We start from the raw sequence: 17,414 nt of genomic DNA on the forward strand, positions 1-17,414 counted from the left end.
AAAATCACATAAAGAAAGGCGATTTAAATTTCAAACAAAAGAGACAACGCTCATTCTCTTATTTGCTGAGTCAGCCAACATGGAGAATAAAAAGAAACAATTTTATTAATTAAACCCCTTAAAATCTCAAGTCGGCTGGCATGGAACTTGAAAGGGTGTGACTTTTAACCCCAAGTTGTATAAGTAAAAAAAAGAATACCCTTCAATGACATATATGCAAGTGCAGATTGCAAATTCGCAGCCGGCAGGGGGTAGAAATTGGAATTCAGTCAAATTTCCAGCGAATATTATCAAAAGTTCAATCGGATTTCGAGATGACACATCAAGGAGTATTTCCAGATTTGCATTTTCTATGTGATTTCCAGATTGAGAAGGGTTTTAGGAAGACTCGCAAAGAAACGGGACTCGGACTCGGCAAGGCAGACTCGGACTTGGACTCAGGACTCGGTGTCAGACTCAGTTGGACTTGGGAAAGTGAAAAACTCAAGAAATTTAGAGATTTTTAAAGGTTTAAAACTTGTTTCGTGCACCCTTTATTGAATACACCTTAAAGACACAATAACATCATCAAACTCGGCTCATTTGATTACATACACAAGTATACATCAATCACATAAGCATAAACACAAATTGTAGCTGAAGGAAATAACAAACATAGATATATAAATATTGTCAAATGTATACAATATTACAAAACTCATGGAATAAAAAATCCATGTCATCATATGATCATCATCAAATGTTCCACACAAATACCAAAGGTAAATACAACTACAAGCCTATGGCTCAGAGGAGCGTGCACCCTCTGGCCTCGACCCCCTGCGAAGGTGTCTAAGGTAGGTCCTGGATGATTCGGCAGCCATAGCCACTCCTCGTGACACCATTCCATGCTCACCAACATCAGGAACATCTGTGTCACTATCAGTATTAGCCTCTGAATCTCCTGTCTCTGCTCGTGCTCTCCGCTCCTCCTCTGCCATGGCTATAGCCTCAGCCTCTATATCTACCTGGTCGATCCAATCAGTGTCATCATCACTAAAGACAGCCGCAGGATCTGTCTTGGTGGCCCACTCAGCATCAGGATCAACCTCATCTAGAATGATAGGAGAGATGTCAGCTAATGCATTCTTTCTCATTCTTAGGCGGAGGTTGTAGTGAACAAAGACGAGATCATTCATCTTCTCCATAGATAATCTATTGCGCCTCTTGGAGTGTATGTGCTCAAACATACTCCAATTGCGCTCACAACTAGATGTGTTGCATGGTTGGCTCAAGATGCGAATGGCCAACTTCTGAATATTTGGTGTCATTGGGCCAAAAAAGCTCCACCAATTATCTAAGTTTGAAATGAGATAAATAAATAAAATCAGTCTCACTCATAAACTCATTTAACAATATACAATAAAACTAAAATCAAGCCTTACAATTTATTTTTACCTGGCATCATAGTTGTCCTACTTTCTTTGGCGATAGGACAAGAGGTCTCCCCTTGTGCATTTGAGAACAACTGTAGCTCTCGAATAAGCTCTGTCTGAGTAGTACCAGCAGGTGTCATCTTCTCCATGATCAAGAATAGCCCATTAAGGATCTCCACATCAGCCTTGAAAGTAGGGATAAAATGGAATGCCGGATTCAGATAATAGGCTGCTGCATGGATGGGCCTATGAAGCTGGTGATGCCATCTCCTATCAACGATCTCCCAAATGGGGCAATACTTGCTCTCATCTCCTTCATAGACGGATTTGATGCCCTCCTTCGCCCTATCCATGCCCTCATATATGTAACCCATTGCAGGCTTTTGTCCATCCGCAACTCGCAACAGAACCACCAAAGGCTTAACAAACTACAGAATTGAAAATATTGTGTAATTTAGAAAAATGAGCAAATAAGAGAATATGATGAATAAGTAATAAAACAAAAAAGTTAAATAGTAGAATTTATTAAAAAATTACCTTCACTATCTCATCACAAGGGATCCAAAAGTCTTGCTCATCAAAAATGTAGTTTGCCATATCTTTCCTTGCAGGGGTGGCAGCATAGGATGAGGAAGATCACTCCTCACCACAATCATACGTCTCAAGGCCGACTTACAGCGAAGCATGGACTGCAATGTGATGAAGTTTGTGGCAAATCTTGTGATTCCTGGACGAGCTAACTCCTTCTACTTTGTGTATTGTCTCATGAGAGCCAAGACCCATGAATGATTATGTACAAATTTGCACACATTTCTTGCCCTTTCTACACATCTCTTGACCCATGGGAGTTTTCCAATATCCTCCAACATGAGGTCAATGCAATGGGCAGCACAGGGAGTCCAAAATATAGATGGGTGCCTCTCCATCAATAGTCTACCTACAGCAACATAATTTGTTGCATTGTAATTAATGAAGTTACAAAATAGTGATTAATTTGCAAACAAAATTAGTTTGTAATCAAAAGTTTACCTGCAACAACATAATTTGTTGCATTGTCGGTCACCACCTGTACCACGTTCTCCTCACCCACCTCATCAATTACCTCCTCTATCTGCTCACATAGGTAGGTGGCATTCTTGCAATGGGCGGAGGCATCAATGGACTTGATGAAAACGGTGCCCCCTGAAATAAAAAAATAAAGCAAGATCAATGATCATTCAATAAATCATTAAATAAAAAATAAAAATTAGTGACTAAATGAAACTAAATTTAATCAATCACCTGCGGAAGAAACAAGAAAATTAAGGAGAGTTCTATTTCTCCTATCCGTCCAACCATCAGTCATGATGGTGCAACCTTTAGTGCTCCATATCTGGTATCGTTCACCTAATTCCTTCTTCACATCATTCACCAATTGAGTCAAAATGGGTCCCCTCAAATCAGACTTAGAAGGGGCTTTGAACCCCGCCCCGCATATGGTAAGGGCATCAACCATTTCTTGCCAATAAGGAGACATGTCACAAATAAATTAAATGAGATAAGTTAAGTATGTACTATGTAGTATGTACGAGAAAAAATAAAACGAAGAATCAAAGTATAAAAATTAAAACAATCAAACATAAAACATTCACCAGGCTGTAAAGAATGGAACACTGTCGTAGACCCAAAACCTGCCAACTGCCATTTTAGCGGCATCATGGACCTCCTTGTTCTAACCCATGCTCTCAAGCGACTATTGGGACCTAGGAGTAGTGTGAGGCACAAAGAAGGTATCCAACCTAGATATACGAATCCTAGGTCCAATGCTAACACTCCCACTACAACTACTAGTGCTAGGAACATGAGAAGTGGCAGTGGCACTGCCACTTACATAAGTAGAAGCGGAAGCACCAACACCAGCAGTAACAAACTGAGTGGGATGATATGGAGGTAAGGAAGAAGGGTTTCCAACACAACCTAATTGTGTCCCTCTTCCTAAAGTTGCCTCTCTCCCAATGGCCGCTCGATCCTCCTTTTGCTTCTTTTTCCTTTCAATTTCCTCGACCATTACATAACAATCACGTACGGCCTTAGAGAGTGCTTTTAGGCATGGTTGTGCATCATGTCCACGCACACCAGAAAAATGGTATTTCAGTCTATATATACCTCCATGGAATATTGTTTTGCAAAATGTACATTTTGTTTGCCCCTTTCCTTGCCCTGGAAAATCCTCATGATATTTCCAAGCAAGGTCCTTTCTAATGGGGGAGCTAGAAGCCGAAGTAGACATTGTAGGATAGTTTTATGAAACTTGATGTTGAGGCAAATAAGAAAGTGAAGTTTGCTGCAATAAAATATTACAAATACAAAATGAAATTAATACATACATTCAAAAAAACTAAGGTAGGGTTTGTAAAAAAAAAATTTAATTTTTTTTTAAAAATTGTAGGGTTTGTCAAACCCTACTTTTAAAAGAAAAAAATTTACAAACCCTACATAGTACAACTACATACTACATACAAACATACAAAAGATTTTGGAAGAAAATGTAAAACTTCCAAAATAAATGAATAAAAAATGGAATTTTTGCATACAAGAAACAAAAAAATCTTCAAAAAACAATCTTACCTCTTACAACAAGCTTGAAATGAGTTGCAAACTCTTCCTATCCAACTCTTGATGCACCAAATCCAAACACAATGCAGCCCCAATGTGATAAATTGAAGAAAACTTGAGCTTCCTCCTTGCTGGTTTTTCTTCTATGCACCCTTGTTTTTCTTTCCAACTCACTTTACTCCTATTTTTGCAAGTGAATGAAATGAAGTTTACTTTTAGGGGTAGGAGATAATTAAACAAAAAAAAAGCTTGAAAATCTATTAAAAATGTTTTTTTTTTGGTATTTTTTTAAGCTAAACGTCGGCCGAGTCCTGTTGTGCGTTGCACATGCTCCCTATCGCCGACAAGGTCCCCCTCTTTTTGGTCTTTTCGCCTTCGCCCTATTGATTTCTGCACGGGGTGTCTCACGTCTTCTTTGAGCGTAAGCCTAGGAATCCGCAGGGTGAGTTTAACGTTCGAGCGTTAAAATTTCAAAAAATCGCCTAAGTTAGGTAAGAAATGACAAAAGCTTGCAAAATCCCTCAAATATGATGAAGCGTCTAAAGGTCGCAAAAGGACCCAAAATGTCGATTTTCGCCAAAAGGATATAGAAGGGAGAAAAAATTGTTAAAGTGTCAAAAGTTGACAAAATCTCCCAAAATCCTGAAATTCGCACTAAGGGGGAAAATTACAAGAGTTATAAAAAAAAAGTTTGCAAAGTGGCGAAAATCCCCGAAGTTTGCAAAGTGGCGAAAATCCCCAAAGTTTGCAAAAGTGCCCAAAATCCCGAAATTCGCCATAAAGGGGTGAAAATGTCAAAGTTTTTAAACCTTGCAAAAGTGCCCAAAATCCCGAAATTCGCCATAAAGGGGTGAAAATGTCAAAGTTTTTAAACCTTTCAAAAGTGCCCAAAATCCCGAAATTCGCCATAAAGGGGTGAAAATGTCAAAGTTTTTAAACCTTTCAAAAGTGCCCAAAATCCCGAAATTCGCCATAAAGGGGCGAAAATGTCAAAGTTTTTAAACCTTTCAAAAGTGCCCAAAGTCCCAAAATTCGCCATTAAGGCGTAAAGTTTTGAAGTTTAAAGTTTGCAAACTATCCTATTTCGCCGAAGTTCACGTATAGCGTGGAAGTCGCGATGTTAAAGTTTTAAAACCTTGCAATTGCTCTCAAACCCCCCCGAAAATGTGAAAATAAAATAATAAGGCGTTAAGTTAAAGTTTGCAGAAGTGCCATTTAGGCCGAATTTCAAAAACTTCTAAGTATGAACTTTTTTAAAACTTTCCAAATGCCTCTCTTGCCCGAAATTGCCAGGAACAACTAAATTCGAGGAAGGAGTAAAGGCGTTAAACTTGGGAAATTTTCAAATCACCCTCCAAGCGTTAAATTTAATGTTTGTTAAATTAATTATAATTTTTCAAATTAATTTATTAAAATGGGATTAATGGTTTGCAAGTCACAGGACGCCATCACAAAGAACCAAGCGAAGGCCTGAAAATGCAAATCGAAGAAGGATCGCAACCAAGGCCAAGCACTGGAAGCTGCAGGAGAAAAGATACAGTGCAGGATCAAAGCGATGAAGCATTGGGAAGTGTGCCACCCAGGCAACAAGTTAAAGTTCACCACCAAAGACCGAAGAACACTCTGAATGCAACAATTATGCATTCTCAAGAAAAGTACACAGCTGGATTTAACTCCAGAAGTTCAGTTTCTGTAAACTGAAACTGTTCTATTGCAAAACTGCTCGTGGGTCCCGCACAAGATATTTTTGTGGACAGTTATGTCCAACTACCGGATAGACTCAAATTGAATCCAAATAGTGGCAGGTAGTTGGGATAGTAGTTGGATAGATGACTAAGAGTTTAATGGGCATGGGTTAAGGCTGCCAGCTTTTGGATGGCAGGTTGCAACCCTTGGATGCAGTCAATCCTAGCCTCTAATTCAATATTGTAAAAACTATAAAAGGCAGAGGCCTTTCTTTTGTAAAGGGTTAGATAGTTAGACAATTAGAGAATTTTGTAGTTAGAATTTTGTCATTGGATTTTAGAGTTAGAATAGGTTAGATTTTAGGCATAGCATAGAGATGCTGCAGAAATTGTTGTAATGGCAGCTGAAGCAAATATTTGAACATTGAAATATGGTGTTTGTTATCTTTGTTTTAGTCTGTTTGCATGGTTTCTTTCAGCTGGTTAATTTTAGAATGCAAGGATTTTAATGGTGAAGTGTGGAGGGGTATTTGATGCATTTCTGGTTCATACCATTCGGGGTCTGCTGATTGTAGGTCACCGTGCATGGTTAGTCTGAACCCAAACTGTGCTTAGTTCAACTGCAGGTGTTCGTCTTAGGCTACGCCAGAATTGGGTGCCTAAAACGAGTGTCTTCGGTCTGAAAATCCTTCATCCCTTGGAGCTTGCACCGTTTTTGTCTAGTTGTGAGGGTATCTCTAGCGAAACAAGAATTGGTTTATCGAAATTTGTCTACTCGCTGCATCAGCTACTATCATCCTTGTCCTTAGGCTTCTTGAACCCTTCCCTTTTTGATTTTATTTCGTAGTTTGAGAATCACAACAGACCACCTTGTTGCAAAACGTAAGACCCCTTGTGCTCCCAGCAAATCACATCAATCACTGAGTAATCCCGTAGTCAAGACCTGACAATCAAAACCTTGAGGTCATCCCCTTTGATCAAACAAAAAATAGCACTAGGGATTTCCTTATCTCAAGAGAGGATAGGATACTCAGCGAGTACATTCTATTCTGCGTTGGTTGGATGGAATCATAGCAATACGATTTCAGACACATCAACAAGTCCCAGGCACGAGACTCGCTGAGTTTGGTGAGCTTTTGCCAAACTCACTAGCTCGGCGAGTCTAGAGAGTTTGCTCACCAAACTCGGCCGACCCTAGTCCGAGCTCCAGAGACTCGGCCTTGTGCTCCCAGCAAATCACATCAATCACTGAGTAATCCCGTAGTCAAGACCTGACAATCAAAACCTTGAGGTCATCCCCTTTGATCAAACAAAAAATAGCACTAGGGATTTCCTTATCTCAAGAGAGGATAGGATACTCAGCAAGTACATTCTATTTTGCATTGGTTGGATGGAATCATAGCAATACGATTTCAGACACATCAACAAGTCCCAGGCACGAGACTCGCTGAGTTTGGCGAGCTTTTGCCAAACTCACCAGCTCGGCGAGTCTAGAGAGTTTGCTCACCAAACTCGGCCGAGCCCAAGTCCGAGCTCCAGAGACTCGGCGAGCATGTCTCGGGCTCGGACTCGCCGAGTTTGGCGAGTTTCGGGCGATTCTCTAATCTCTGAGGAAGAGTAATTTGCTGAAGTATTAGTATCATTCTCATTAATTGTCTAACATTTTGATGCAAATCATTTGTCTTTCAGGTTTAATGCATTGAAAGAAACTACAACATGAAGTGAGTCACAAAGAAGGAATTCCAAAGGAGAGAAGCAGTTGTGACATCAAGGGTTCATTCCAAGGCAACATCAAGACTTCAAGACTAGGAGGAAAGCGACACCTACACCCCACATTTTTAACATTGCAATACAAAGAATTGACAAGTCTAAGTACTTCAAGATGAAATCTATCAAGAACATGAGGAGTCAATCGCAATAAAGAAGATCAAAGAAATCAATGAAAGAGATATCAAGTTACACCTTTGCAACTTGTTCCACTATTCAAGTACATCAAGGATAAGGTAAATTTGTGACATGAGGATGATAACAAAATCAAGAACTACATCAAGCTATACATTTCAGGATCAAGGAGTTCAATTTCCAAGTCCAAGGAAAAGAAGTTCAAGATCAAAGAAGGTTAAGGAAGGAAGTACTTCAAGATTCAAAGGTTGAAGTTGGCAATGCATCACAAGGAGGAAAATTTCCAAGTTAGAGTAAATTAGAGTGAACATGATCAAGGAATGAAGATAGTTTCAGAAGAAGCTGAGGTGGCATCCTATTCGCATTCAAGCCAATCAAGTTATTTCCACATCAGCAAGTCCAAGTTCAATGAACCTTATTCATCTCATGGTGGAGCAAGTGACACATGGCGCCTCATCAAATACTATTTTGTGTACCTAACCTATTCTCTCATTGGTTAGAAATCAAGATGGACATGTGTCCAATTCATTGTAATGATCCTATTGGCCGAAAGGAAGTTTGTTGTAACAAACCCAAGTTAGGGTTTTATTGTAAAATCTCGGCCATTGATCCCAAATTGATCTAAGCCATTGAATTGTATTGAGAGTATTATAAAAGGCTCAAGTCTCTCATTTGAAAGGGTTAATAATAAGAAGGTTAATAATAGAATAGTTAGTAATTGATCAATAGATAATAGCTAGTTAGCAATTAAAATAGAAGTTAGATTAGAAGGCAAAGATTGTTGCCAAAATCTTGTTGTAAAGAGCATTTGATTTCATTGAAGCTATGGTGAATTAATGTGTCATTTCAACAAGTTGCATGGTCTCTACTTCTCAATTCATTTGCTTTCATGTTGATTAGATTGAATGGAGGAATTTGTTGAATGCATTTGTGTCCATATCACTAGCCTCATGCTGATTGTAAGTGTGCCTTGCGTGGTCAACTAGAATGATATGAGCTTAACTTCAAATTGTTATATATCCATTGTTTATGCATTAACTTGAATGGTAATCAATGTTTGATGATAATGATTTGAACATCTTTGAATTGCACCTTAGAAGATTGCACTGAGCTTGTGTCAAATTGTTCAGTTTGATGGTGAGACCTTGCCCAGCAGGATTCCATTGAATCATTCACTCTTCTCTTGCATTCTTAGGAGTATCTTAGTCTTCCTAAACCCTATGCCTTTTGCTCTTTCTTTATTCGCTAGGCAAGTAGTTAGGATCTACGTTCCATCGATTCAAGCATTCAACAATTCAATGTAAGTCCTTTTGTGATTCCAGCATAAACACATCAAATCATTGAGCTTATCCACACGTCGTGACCCGACATTGAGAACCTTGGAGTTGTCTCAATTGATCCTTAGGCGAATCTTCAGCATTTGAGTGACTTTGTTTAAGAGAGGATAAGATACCTTGGTATTTTATTCTGTGTTCGCATGTGCATAAAAACACATCAACAAGTCCCCAAAACAAACTAGAGCGGAAAAGGGGGCATTACATGGAAGCTTATTTGCACATGCTTGATTCCATTTTCTTGTGGATACTTAAAGTTTTCAATGAGATAAAAACCCTAAGGTAATTGGTTTCAGTGGTGAGACATCTACCCTAGACAATTTGCTGTTGGAATAACACAGGTTTCATGCAGGTGCTGAAAGATTGAAGATAAAATAATTTATCGAAGGTTTGCAAGCAATGATAAATTATTATTATTTCTCTAATTGACATATTAAAGAGTTGAGGGATTTTATTTCTCAGCTCCTTCCATTGGAAAACCCAAGAATCTGAATATAGATGCCACATTTGAATGAATATTGTTGGTTGTATGAGATAGGCACAAGAACACAATCTTAGAGGGGTCGTGGGAATTCGTGACTGGTTGCAGCCCTTTTTAGCAGCTAGGCGCAACCTTGTTGAAGATTGTGTGGAGATTTGGAAGGCCCAAAACTCTCCCTTGTGGTGGCGTGAGAAATTTGGAGTATCGGTGACAAGTTATGAGGAGGGGTGAGGACCAACTGGGCACTTAGGAGTTGACGTAGACCTCAGAGGAACTCAGGAAAAAAATTGATGGGATGTGGGGGTTGACTGAAGCTCCAGCACTTGCATGTCTTATGTGACCTGTAGTTTCTGTTTACATAAGCATTATATTTGCTGCTAATTGAGGTTAGATATATCTTTGTAGACTCCATACTTCTGTAACAAACAATCTGCAGCAATTGATATCATTTGTTTCTTTCAATTACAGTTATGAAATGAATGAGAATCTTGTTTGCTATGATTTTCAATATATGTAGCAATGTGAAATACCATAGTGAGACATGTTTCCAAATACACATTAAAGTGATCTCTAGTGATTACAAATCAGAAAACCCTCAAACCACTTCATGCAAACAGTTTGATAAAATGTCTATGTAGCATCCTTTTGTGAAATTACAAAAAACTTGGTTTAGAAAATTGGCTAGTACAGTACATAGTGTATAGATATTTTTCAAAAAAAAATTAATCTCTTTAATTGTTTTCCCCTGTGTGTGAAATAGAGACCTTGACAATTGCTGGAAAACCTATTTTCACTAAAAAATATAAACTAACTAAATATTTTCAAAATTATACTTGTTGGAAAGCTTATTTTGAGTGCTACAATCCTACAAATTATCTTGTCATTTCCATTCCATTTGCTGGTCCTACGCAAGGTTGGAAACAAAAAAATATGAAGAAAATGAGGCCTAAGATAGAATAATTGCTCTTAGGGCCTTTGTTCAAACGACGTTCAATCCTGCAAATTATCTTGCATGGCCATTCCATTTGCCAGTCCAACCCATGGTTGGAAACAAAAAATTTTGAAGAAAATTTGAGGCCTGTTGACGCGTTTTTTAGGACTATGCCAAACATAGAATAAAAAACCAACGGTCACCTTACTCTCTCTTGATCAAAATCAGTCTGTATGCTAAGATTGCACGAAAAGTTCAAATGGCTAACTCCAAGGTTCCTTCAATGCATGGACGTGACTTAGTCAATTGATGGGTTTGTTGTTAACCCAAGGGGCCTTACGCATTCGCTTGAAGAGGATGGTAAGTTCAAGGATTTCTATACGAATGATTTGCAATGAAAGCTCTATTTTTTGGATTTTTGGATTTAAGATATGCGGAAAAGTAAATGAGGAGAGGTTTAGAGAACTAGACTAAGGCTAATCTAATCCTATGAACACGGAGACGGGCTTATGCAAAATCCAACCACGCTTCTCTTCACCAACAATGCACAACTACACGAAGGCGATGCAATCTTCAAAGGGTATGTTAAAGATTTTCAAATCATCAATAGAAACCATCAAATCAAACAATCTCTACTGATAATCAAACTTAAACATACACAAATAACGGAGGCTTAGGCTAACTTTGCACACTATGCAACAATCAGCTGCACACCAAAAGTATGAGCACGAATCTTGCAACAAGCATCCTACCAAATCTAGTCCATCTAATAACATGAAAGCAAATCTAATCTATGAAGAGAGTGAGACCATGCGACTCCAAAACAACACAAGAACACACCAACAATAGAACAATGTATTAAGTGTTTGCTTCAAAAAACTCTTAGCAACAATCTCAGACAATAATCTCTCCTCCTCTTCAAATGAGGGGGGGTCACCCCTTTATATAGGCTTCTGGCCTTGAGCTCATGCAAACCCTAATTAGGGTTTATCCCTAAAAGATTCTCCACTCAAGATGCAACAAGGTGGGAATCAGCAATTAATACCCATCATGCCCATATACAATTATTTCAAAAGCCCAAAAATGGCGTCCATTAGTGCATTAAAGGCACCCCATTACATAAAACATGCCCAAAATACAACAAACATTCCTATGCAAGAAATAAATGCCCATCATTCCCCATGCAATGGCTACATGCATAGAGAATCTGCCATAAAATCATTAATAAGACGGCTGCACGAAAGAAGATTCCTCATGCATTCAACATGCATTGACCGGGCCACCACTAAGTCAAAAATATTCCAGCAGTAAATGTGTCACCACTATTCAGCCAAAAGATTCTCGTCCAAGAATGGACGACCATTATCCCATTCATTTATTGCATATGTAATGAATTTACTAATGACAGCTTCCATCTCTCCGATGGAGATACTTGGTACATTTTTAATATGAAATTCCATCAAGGTAATTTCTTCCTCGCTCTTGGAAAAGAAGCTTTCCCATTCCATCCTGATTTCCAGTGTCCTCTTCATTGTACTGGAAAATGAAGAAACATTTGCAAAATGTTCCTTGGAAATGAACCTACGAAGAACTCGTGCAACTGAGACTTCAAGGAGTTCACTGTTACTCCATCCTCATTGAGCTTCTTTGCGAACAATGCTTCAATTGCATTGATGACTTCTTCCTGCACCCTTCTGATTGAGTCTTTCAAGGTTAAAGACTCCACACTAAATTTGTCAAATTTGTTCTTTCCTGAGCAAACAGCGTAGAACCACTGGGGAAAGTCATAAGCCTCGTTCTCCTGAATTACTTTCCCATCAATTAATGTTCGCATCAGAATCTTTGTTAGAGTCCTGAGCCGCAGAATGGTTAAGTCTTGATATATGTGAACATCTTCCCATGATCCTTCCGCTACCTCCAATCTGTTCAGAAGGGCCATGAACTTTGAATGAAGCTGAGCCAAGTCCTTGATAAATTTTCCTGCTTAAGTGTAAACATCCTCTATCCACTCCTTGGAATTTTGTGCCATTGCTCTAATTACTTCTGCATCATCAACAACTTCCTTAGGAAGGGAAGGAGGAATGAATGAAGGACTTGCTTCCTTGAGTGTCCGTTTAAAACTTTTGATGTAATCGCATAAAGCTCTATTTTCTTCCCTCAACCTCTTACATTTTGCCTTTGGCTAAGGAAGATCCTTCAAAGTCTCCAATTACTTGTCCCGTGGAAGCAAGATCAAGATCAACCTGTCTGATAACATAATCTTCCTGCCTGATTTCCCTCCCGTCCTTATCCACTGCAGGCTCAGCAATGTCCAAGGTCCAAGATCTAGATTCATCCCTCACGACCTTAGAAAATTTTTGGGGAGCCTTCTTTTCTGCTAGCCGATCCATCCTCTTCAACAACTCTTCTAATTCCCGAGTTGGATCAATTTCCTTTTCTAGTTCCTTCCTCAGCCTCTCTATTAGCCAACCAAGAGCAGGAATGGAGTGACTATGGATTTCCATGTGCTCTTGCCCTGTGATTCTTCCTCCATTTTGCCAAGGATGGCCTCTACGAAACTATCCTGACGAGTCTCTTCATGGTGTGGAGGACTTTCTTGTCTTTGACCTCTTGGCTGATGGGGTCTGTGTGAAGCACTAATATCTGGTGTTGGAGTATTACCTGGAGGTGGACCTGTTGGATGTGCAAACATCTCTACCTCACGTACACTGGAAGAACTTGCTGGTTGTTGACGGGAATAATCATTATGTTATGTTGGTATATTATGTTTATGTTGTCGTCGGTAATAATGAGTTACGGCGGTCAGTTAGTTAGCCGACGGGTAGGTAGTTGGAGTCGCGATGGTTGTGTCGCACCCCTTCGGCTGTCATATATTGTACCACCTCCAGGTGTTGGAGGACATGTATTGTGACTACGGATATAATATGAACATCCTTTGACATTAATGGAAAGCTTATTCTGGTACTTCTTTTATAATTGCATTGTACATTGCTGTTCGATTTCTGTATTCTTCCTGTTTACCCAGTAAGGTAAACATTTGGCGCCGTTGCCGACACGAACTCGGAACAGGAGACACGGAGACACGGATGGCGCACAGACACAATGGGCCTACCCGTTGGTGAGGTGAACCCGGAGGTCGACGATGCCCAAACAGAACTCTACATAGGAGAAGACACTGCGACAAGAGAATTTTCGATTCTACTCCAAGTAGCCATTCAGACCTACGTGCGACGAGAGGCGGCGGAGGCGGAAGTCCCACCAAGTGCCGTGTGGACAGCGTTGGAAGTGAGTCCGGAGGTAAATCGGTTGATGAACCATCTCCCCCGACTGCTAGCACAAGCATCGTTGGCACAACAAGATCGCCTGGAGGAGATTGCCCGGGAGGAGCGACGCCAAGAAATTTTGCAACAGTACGAGGAACGGGAAGCAGAACGAGATGGCGCCAGGTCAGGGGCATTTGAACCGTGAGCCATACGAGACGGAATAAAAGAACACTTATTGTAATAATTATGTCATATTGTTGGCATAAACTTGTCTTCCACATTATGAATGAATAAAAGTGTTCTACTTTTTATGTCATTAAGTATATAGAAAGCGGTCTGGGAATTAATGCCCAATACACTGAATAAAGACAAAAATAAGCAACAATATATAGATGAACGTGCAGTAGCCCAACGTGCCTTGATCCTTGAACAGCAAGCGGAAAGGTGACAGAGGTATAAGCGAAGAGAGGAGGAACGCTCCGAAGGGGACGGTGAGGCCAGCGGCCACCCACGGAGTCGGGAGGAGTTACTTGCGAAAACTCGCCGTAGGATAGAGTGTACCAAAACTCAGTTGAAGGATTTGAGGGACTTGCCACACACACCAGAGGCTAGGAAAACTCCAAGGAGTGGGGAGGAGGCAGAAGAGGGAGAAGACATCGGGGCTGCCAGGAGTGTCGGAGGGACACCGGGGCACGGCGGTCAAGCACCCCTTATAGGATCTGACCCATCCGGAGTAGGGCAACAGCCACCAGTAGTAAAAAGGCAAGGTATGGCACAAAAACAAAAACTTCCAAAGTTCCATGGGGATGGGAAAGAAGACCCTGTCCGCCACTGTCGCACTTGTGAAACAATTTGGGGAGCGAATGGTGTTACCGATGAGGACGAGTGGGTAACACAGTTTCCCACAACCCTGAGGGGCGTAGCCATCGACTGGTTTTCGGATACGGATAAGGCTAAGATTAGCACATGGGCAGACTTGAAGAAGGAATTTCAAGCAGAGTTTCGTCTCCTAAGAGACGATAATGAGATCGTAGCCGAAATCTACGGCATGAAACAGAGGAAGGACGAGACTGTCTGAACCTACAGCCGGCGGCTCAAAGAGCTGCTAGGAAAGATGGAGAACCAGCCGGCAAACGGACTGAAAAAACGGTGGTTCGTGGAAGGTCTAAAGAAATCCCTCAGACGAAAAATGAAGATAGTACCTCCTCCTTCATATTCCGACGCCTATAACAGGGCAATGGATTTAGAAAGTGAACAGAAGACATCCAAAAAGAAGAAAAATAAATCCTCGTCGGAGGATGATTCTTCTTCTGACAAAAGTGATAGCAGTGATGACAACTCTAATCGGAAGGTACGGGCTCTCCAGAAGGATATGGAACGAATTATGAGAGAGATAAAGGCAACCAAAGGAAGCACAAGCAAGGGCGACGAAGGGGAGTTATGGTGCACGGACTGCCGTACCGACGAACACACCAAGGGGTCTTGTCCGAAAAAAGCATTTTGTGATATTTGCCAGATTGCTGGACACCTTACCAAGGAGTGTCCGTACAATATGAGGACCCGTAGCCAACAGGTTCTCTTTACAGAACCATCTGCATCAGCCGGCACGTCCCAGCCTGCGAGCAACAACGCCTCGTCTGGCGGCTACCGAAACAACAGGCGAGAAAGAGGCAATAATAACAATACGAATAATAGAAGCCAAATCCAATACGACGCTAAAGGACGGCCGATGATACAATGCCGAGCTTGCAATCACTGGGGGCATTTCGCCAGAGACTGTACAGTGGAGGAAGCACCACAAAAACTGTGCAAGTGGTGTGGGCCGGGGGACCATGATGATGGCAATTGTCCCAAATCTGGCGTGAACCTATTGAACGTAGAAACGGAGGATGCACTCGCCATAACAAGGTCCAAGACGAAAGCAGCCACTTATCCAGACCCCCGTACGGAAAAACGAAACGCACTGGAGGCACGAGCGGAACTGGAGAAGGAGATGTCAATGAGCAAGGATGCACAGGGGCTTGCGGGTACTTCTCGCTCTGAAGGAGAAATAAACATAATATACCAACATAACATAATGATTATTCCCGTCAACATCATCCCCCCCAAGAAAAGAAGTCGTCTCCGACGACTAACAACAAAATGGAGACAATGTAATATAAATATACAACCAAGATAAAGTCAAGGAGGGGGCTGAGGAAGCGTCCCTGAAGTGGAAGGGTGAGATGCGGGTGTGTGGGCCGCCAGGCGGGCGCGGAGCTCATAGACCTGCTGGGTGCGTGCTGCCACATCCCGCTCTGCTACCAACACCTTCTCTAAGGCAGTCTTCACCATAAGCGCAGCCTCCAGTAGCTCCTTCTCCTTGGTATCGGCTGACTCTATCATGGGAACCAACTGGGCCTGAACAACATCTAACTCCTGCTGGACGAGACTCCGCGCACTCTGCTCCTCCGAAAGACGGGTGTCCACTGCAACCTTCTCTGCGTGGGCTGTCTCAAGCTGTGCGACCAACTCTGATCTCTCGGCTGCCCACGAGGCTTGTTGTCTGGCCATGTCCTGCTCTAACTCAACTCGAGCAGCCTCGCGAACCGCAGACTCATGCTGTGTCTGGCGTAGGGCATAGTAGGCCTCCCTGTAAACCTGCTCAATCTCCCGGACGAGAGTCGTCACCCTACTCTCCACGACGGGCTGAGGCACACGCCAAGCCTCCAACATCGCATCCGTCTGGGTAACTGGCCACCCTCGTGCCTCAAAACATGAAGCGAAAACTGCAGGACAGCCGTCTCGCATAAACTGGAGGACCTGCTCTAATTCCTCCACAACCTGCTGTAGAGCTCGTGTCTGAGCCGCGGCCACCACTCGCCGACCCCTCGTCACCATATCTGCCAGATAAACCTCAATATCCTCTCCCTCTAGCCCCGATGTAGGTACAGGAAGCCCCCGTGGTAACTCAAAAGTCGCCTCAACCACACCTGCTCCATCCTGCTGGCACAATGGTGTCTCCCCCGCCCCCTCAAGTGTAGCAATCGCCTGCTCTAGGCCGGTAGGAACACCCTCTCCAGTGATCTGTCCCTCTGCTGGTGCCTGCGTCTCCGCCGAGGAATCCTCCAGATCCACCACCTCAGTGGTAGGCTCTCGCCCAGGTGAGAGTACAGCTGCTCCTACGGGTGGCATCACTGTCATTTGGAATCTCCGGGTCAGCCAACTCCCCATAGCCGCCACCGATGGAGCTGCACTCAACACCTCCGACCCTCTCTCCCCTTCGGAAACATGTCCTGCGATGGGCTCCTCCAACAAGGAGGCAGCAACCGTCACCACTGCGTCGGATCCCACGACGTCTAGTCGCACCTGAGGCTCCGTCTCAACCATCTCCTCTGCCACGCCTCCCTGCGGTGGACCACACAACTCTGCTGTGCTGTCAGTACATGCCTCCGCGGGAGTCGGTCCTGTGGCTGGTATGGCGGAAGGTGCAGCGGCCGGCTGCATGGGCCCGAGTGTAACGGGCGTGCGGCTCTGCCCAAATGCCGAAATCGAAGTACTGCCCGCCGACGACCCCACAAGTGTGCCAAGTGGGAGTGTGGGTGGTGCAAACAACACTCGCTCTCCGGCGGGCTCCATCCTCCCCTCGTCTGTGGCCCAACTGCTACTGTCATCCTCATCCTCCGAATCCTCGGAATCCTCTGCACTGCTGGAAGTTTCTCGCCCACTATCCGGTTCTGCTGCAGTGGTCTCTAATACTCGTTTCCGCTTCGCGGAAGAGTGTCCAATATCCAGGTGTCGCCAATGCATGATAGGAGGCTCACCCTCC

General features: G+C 42.5%; 2 protein-coding genes across 8 annotated transcripts in view; both read right to left on the reverse strand.

Annotated features, from left to right (window-relative positions):
- The window catches only part of LOC131046840 (CBL-interacting protein kinase 23), a 166,695-nt gene that overhangs the window by 75,642 nt on the left and 73,639 nt on the right, over window positions 1-17,414 (reverse strand). The gene's annotated exons all lie outside the window — the stretch shown is intronic.
- LOC131046842 (uncharacterized) lies at window positions 1,443-3,027 on the reverse strand. The gene is made up of 4 exons (XM_057980630.2): window positions 2,697-3,027; window positions 2,445-2,597; window positions 1,953-2,352; window positions 1,443-1,843 (listed from the first exon to the last, which is right to left on the reverse strand). Exons 1-3 carry the CDS (start codon window positions 2,929-2,931, stop codon window positions 2,162-2,164), a joined length of 579 nt encoding a protein of 192 aa, XP_057836613.2. The 5' UTR covers window positions 2,932-3,027; the 3' UTR covers window positions 1,443-1,843; window positions 1,953-2,161.

This window comes from Cryptomeria japonica, chromosome 4 (genome assembly GCF_030272615.1).
Source record: "Cryptomeria japonica chromosome 4, Sugi_1.0, whole genome shotgun sequence".
Lineage (NCBI taxonomy): Eukaryota > Viridiplantae > Streptophyta > Pinopsida > Cupressales > Cupressaceae > Cryptomeria > Cryptomeria japonica.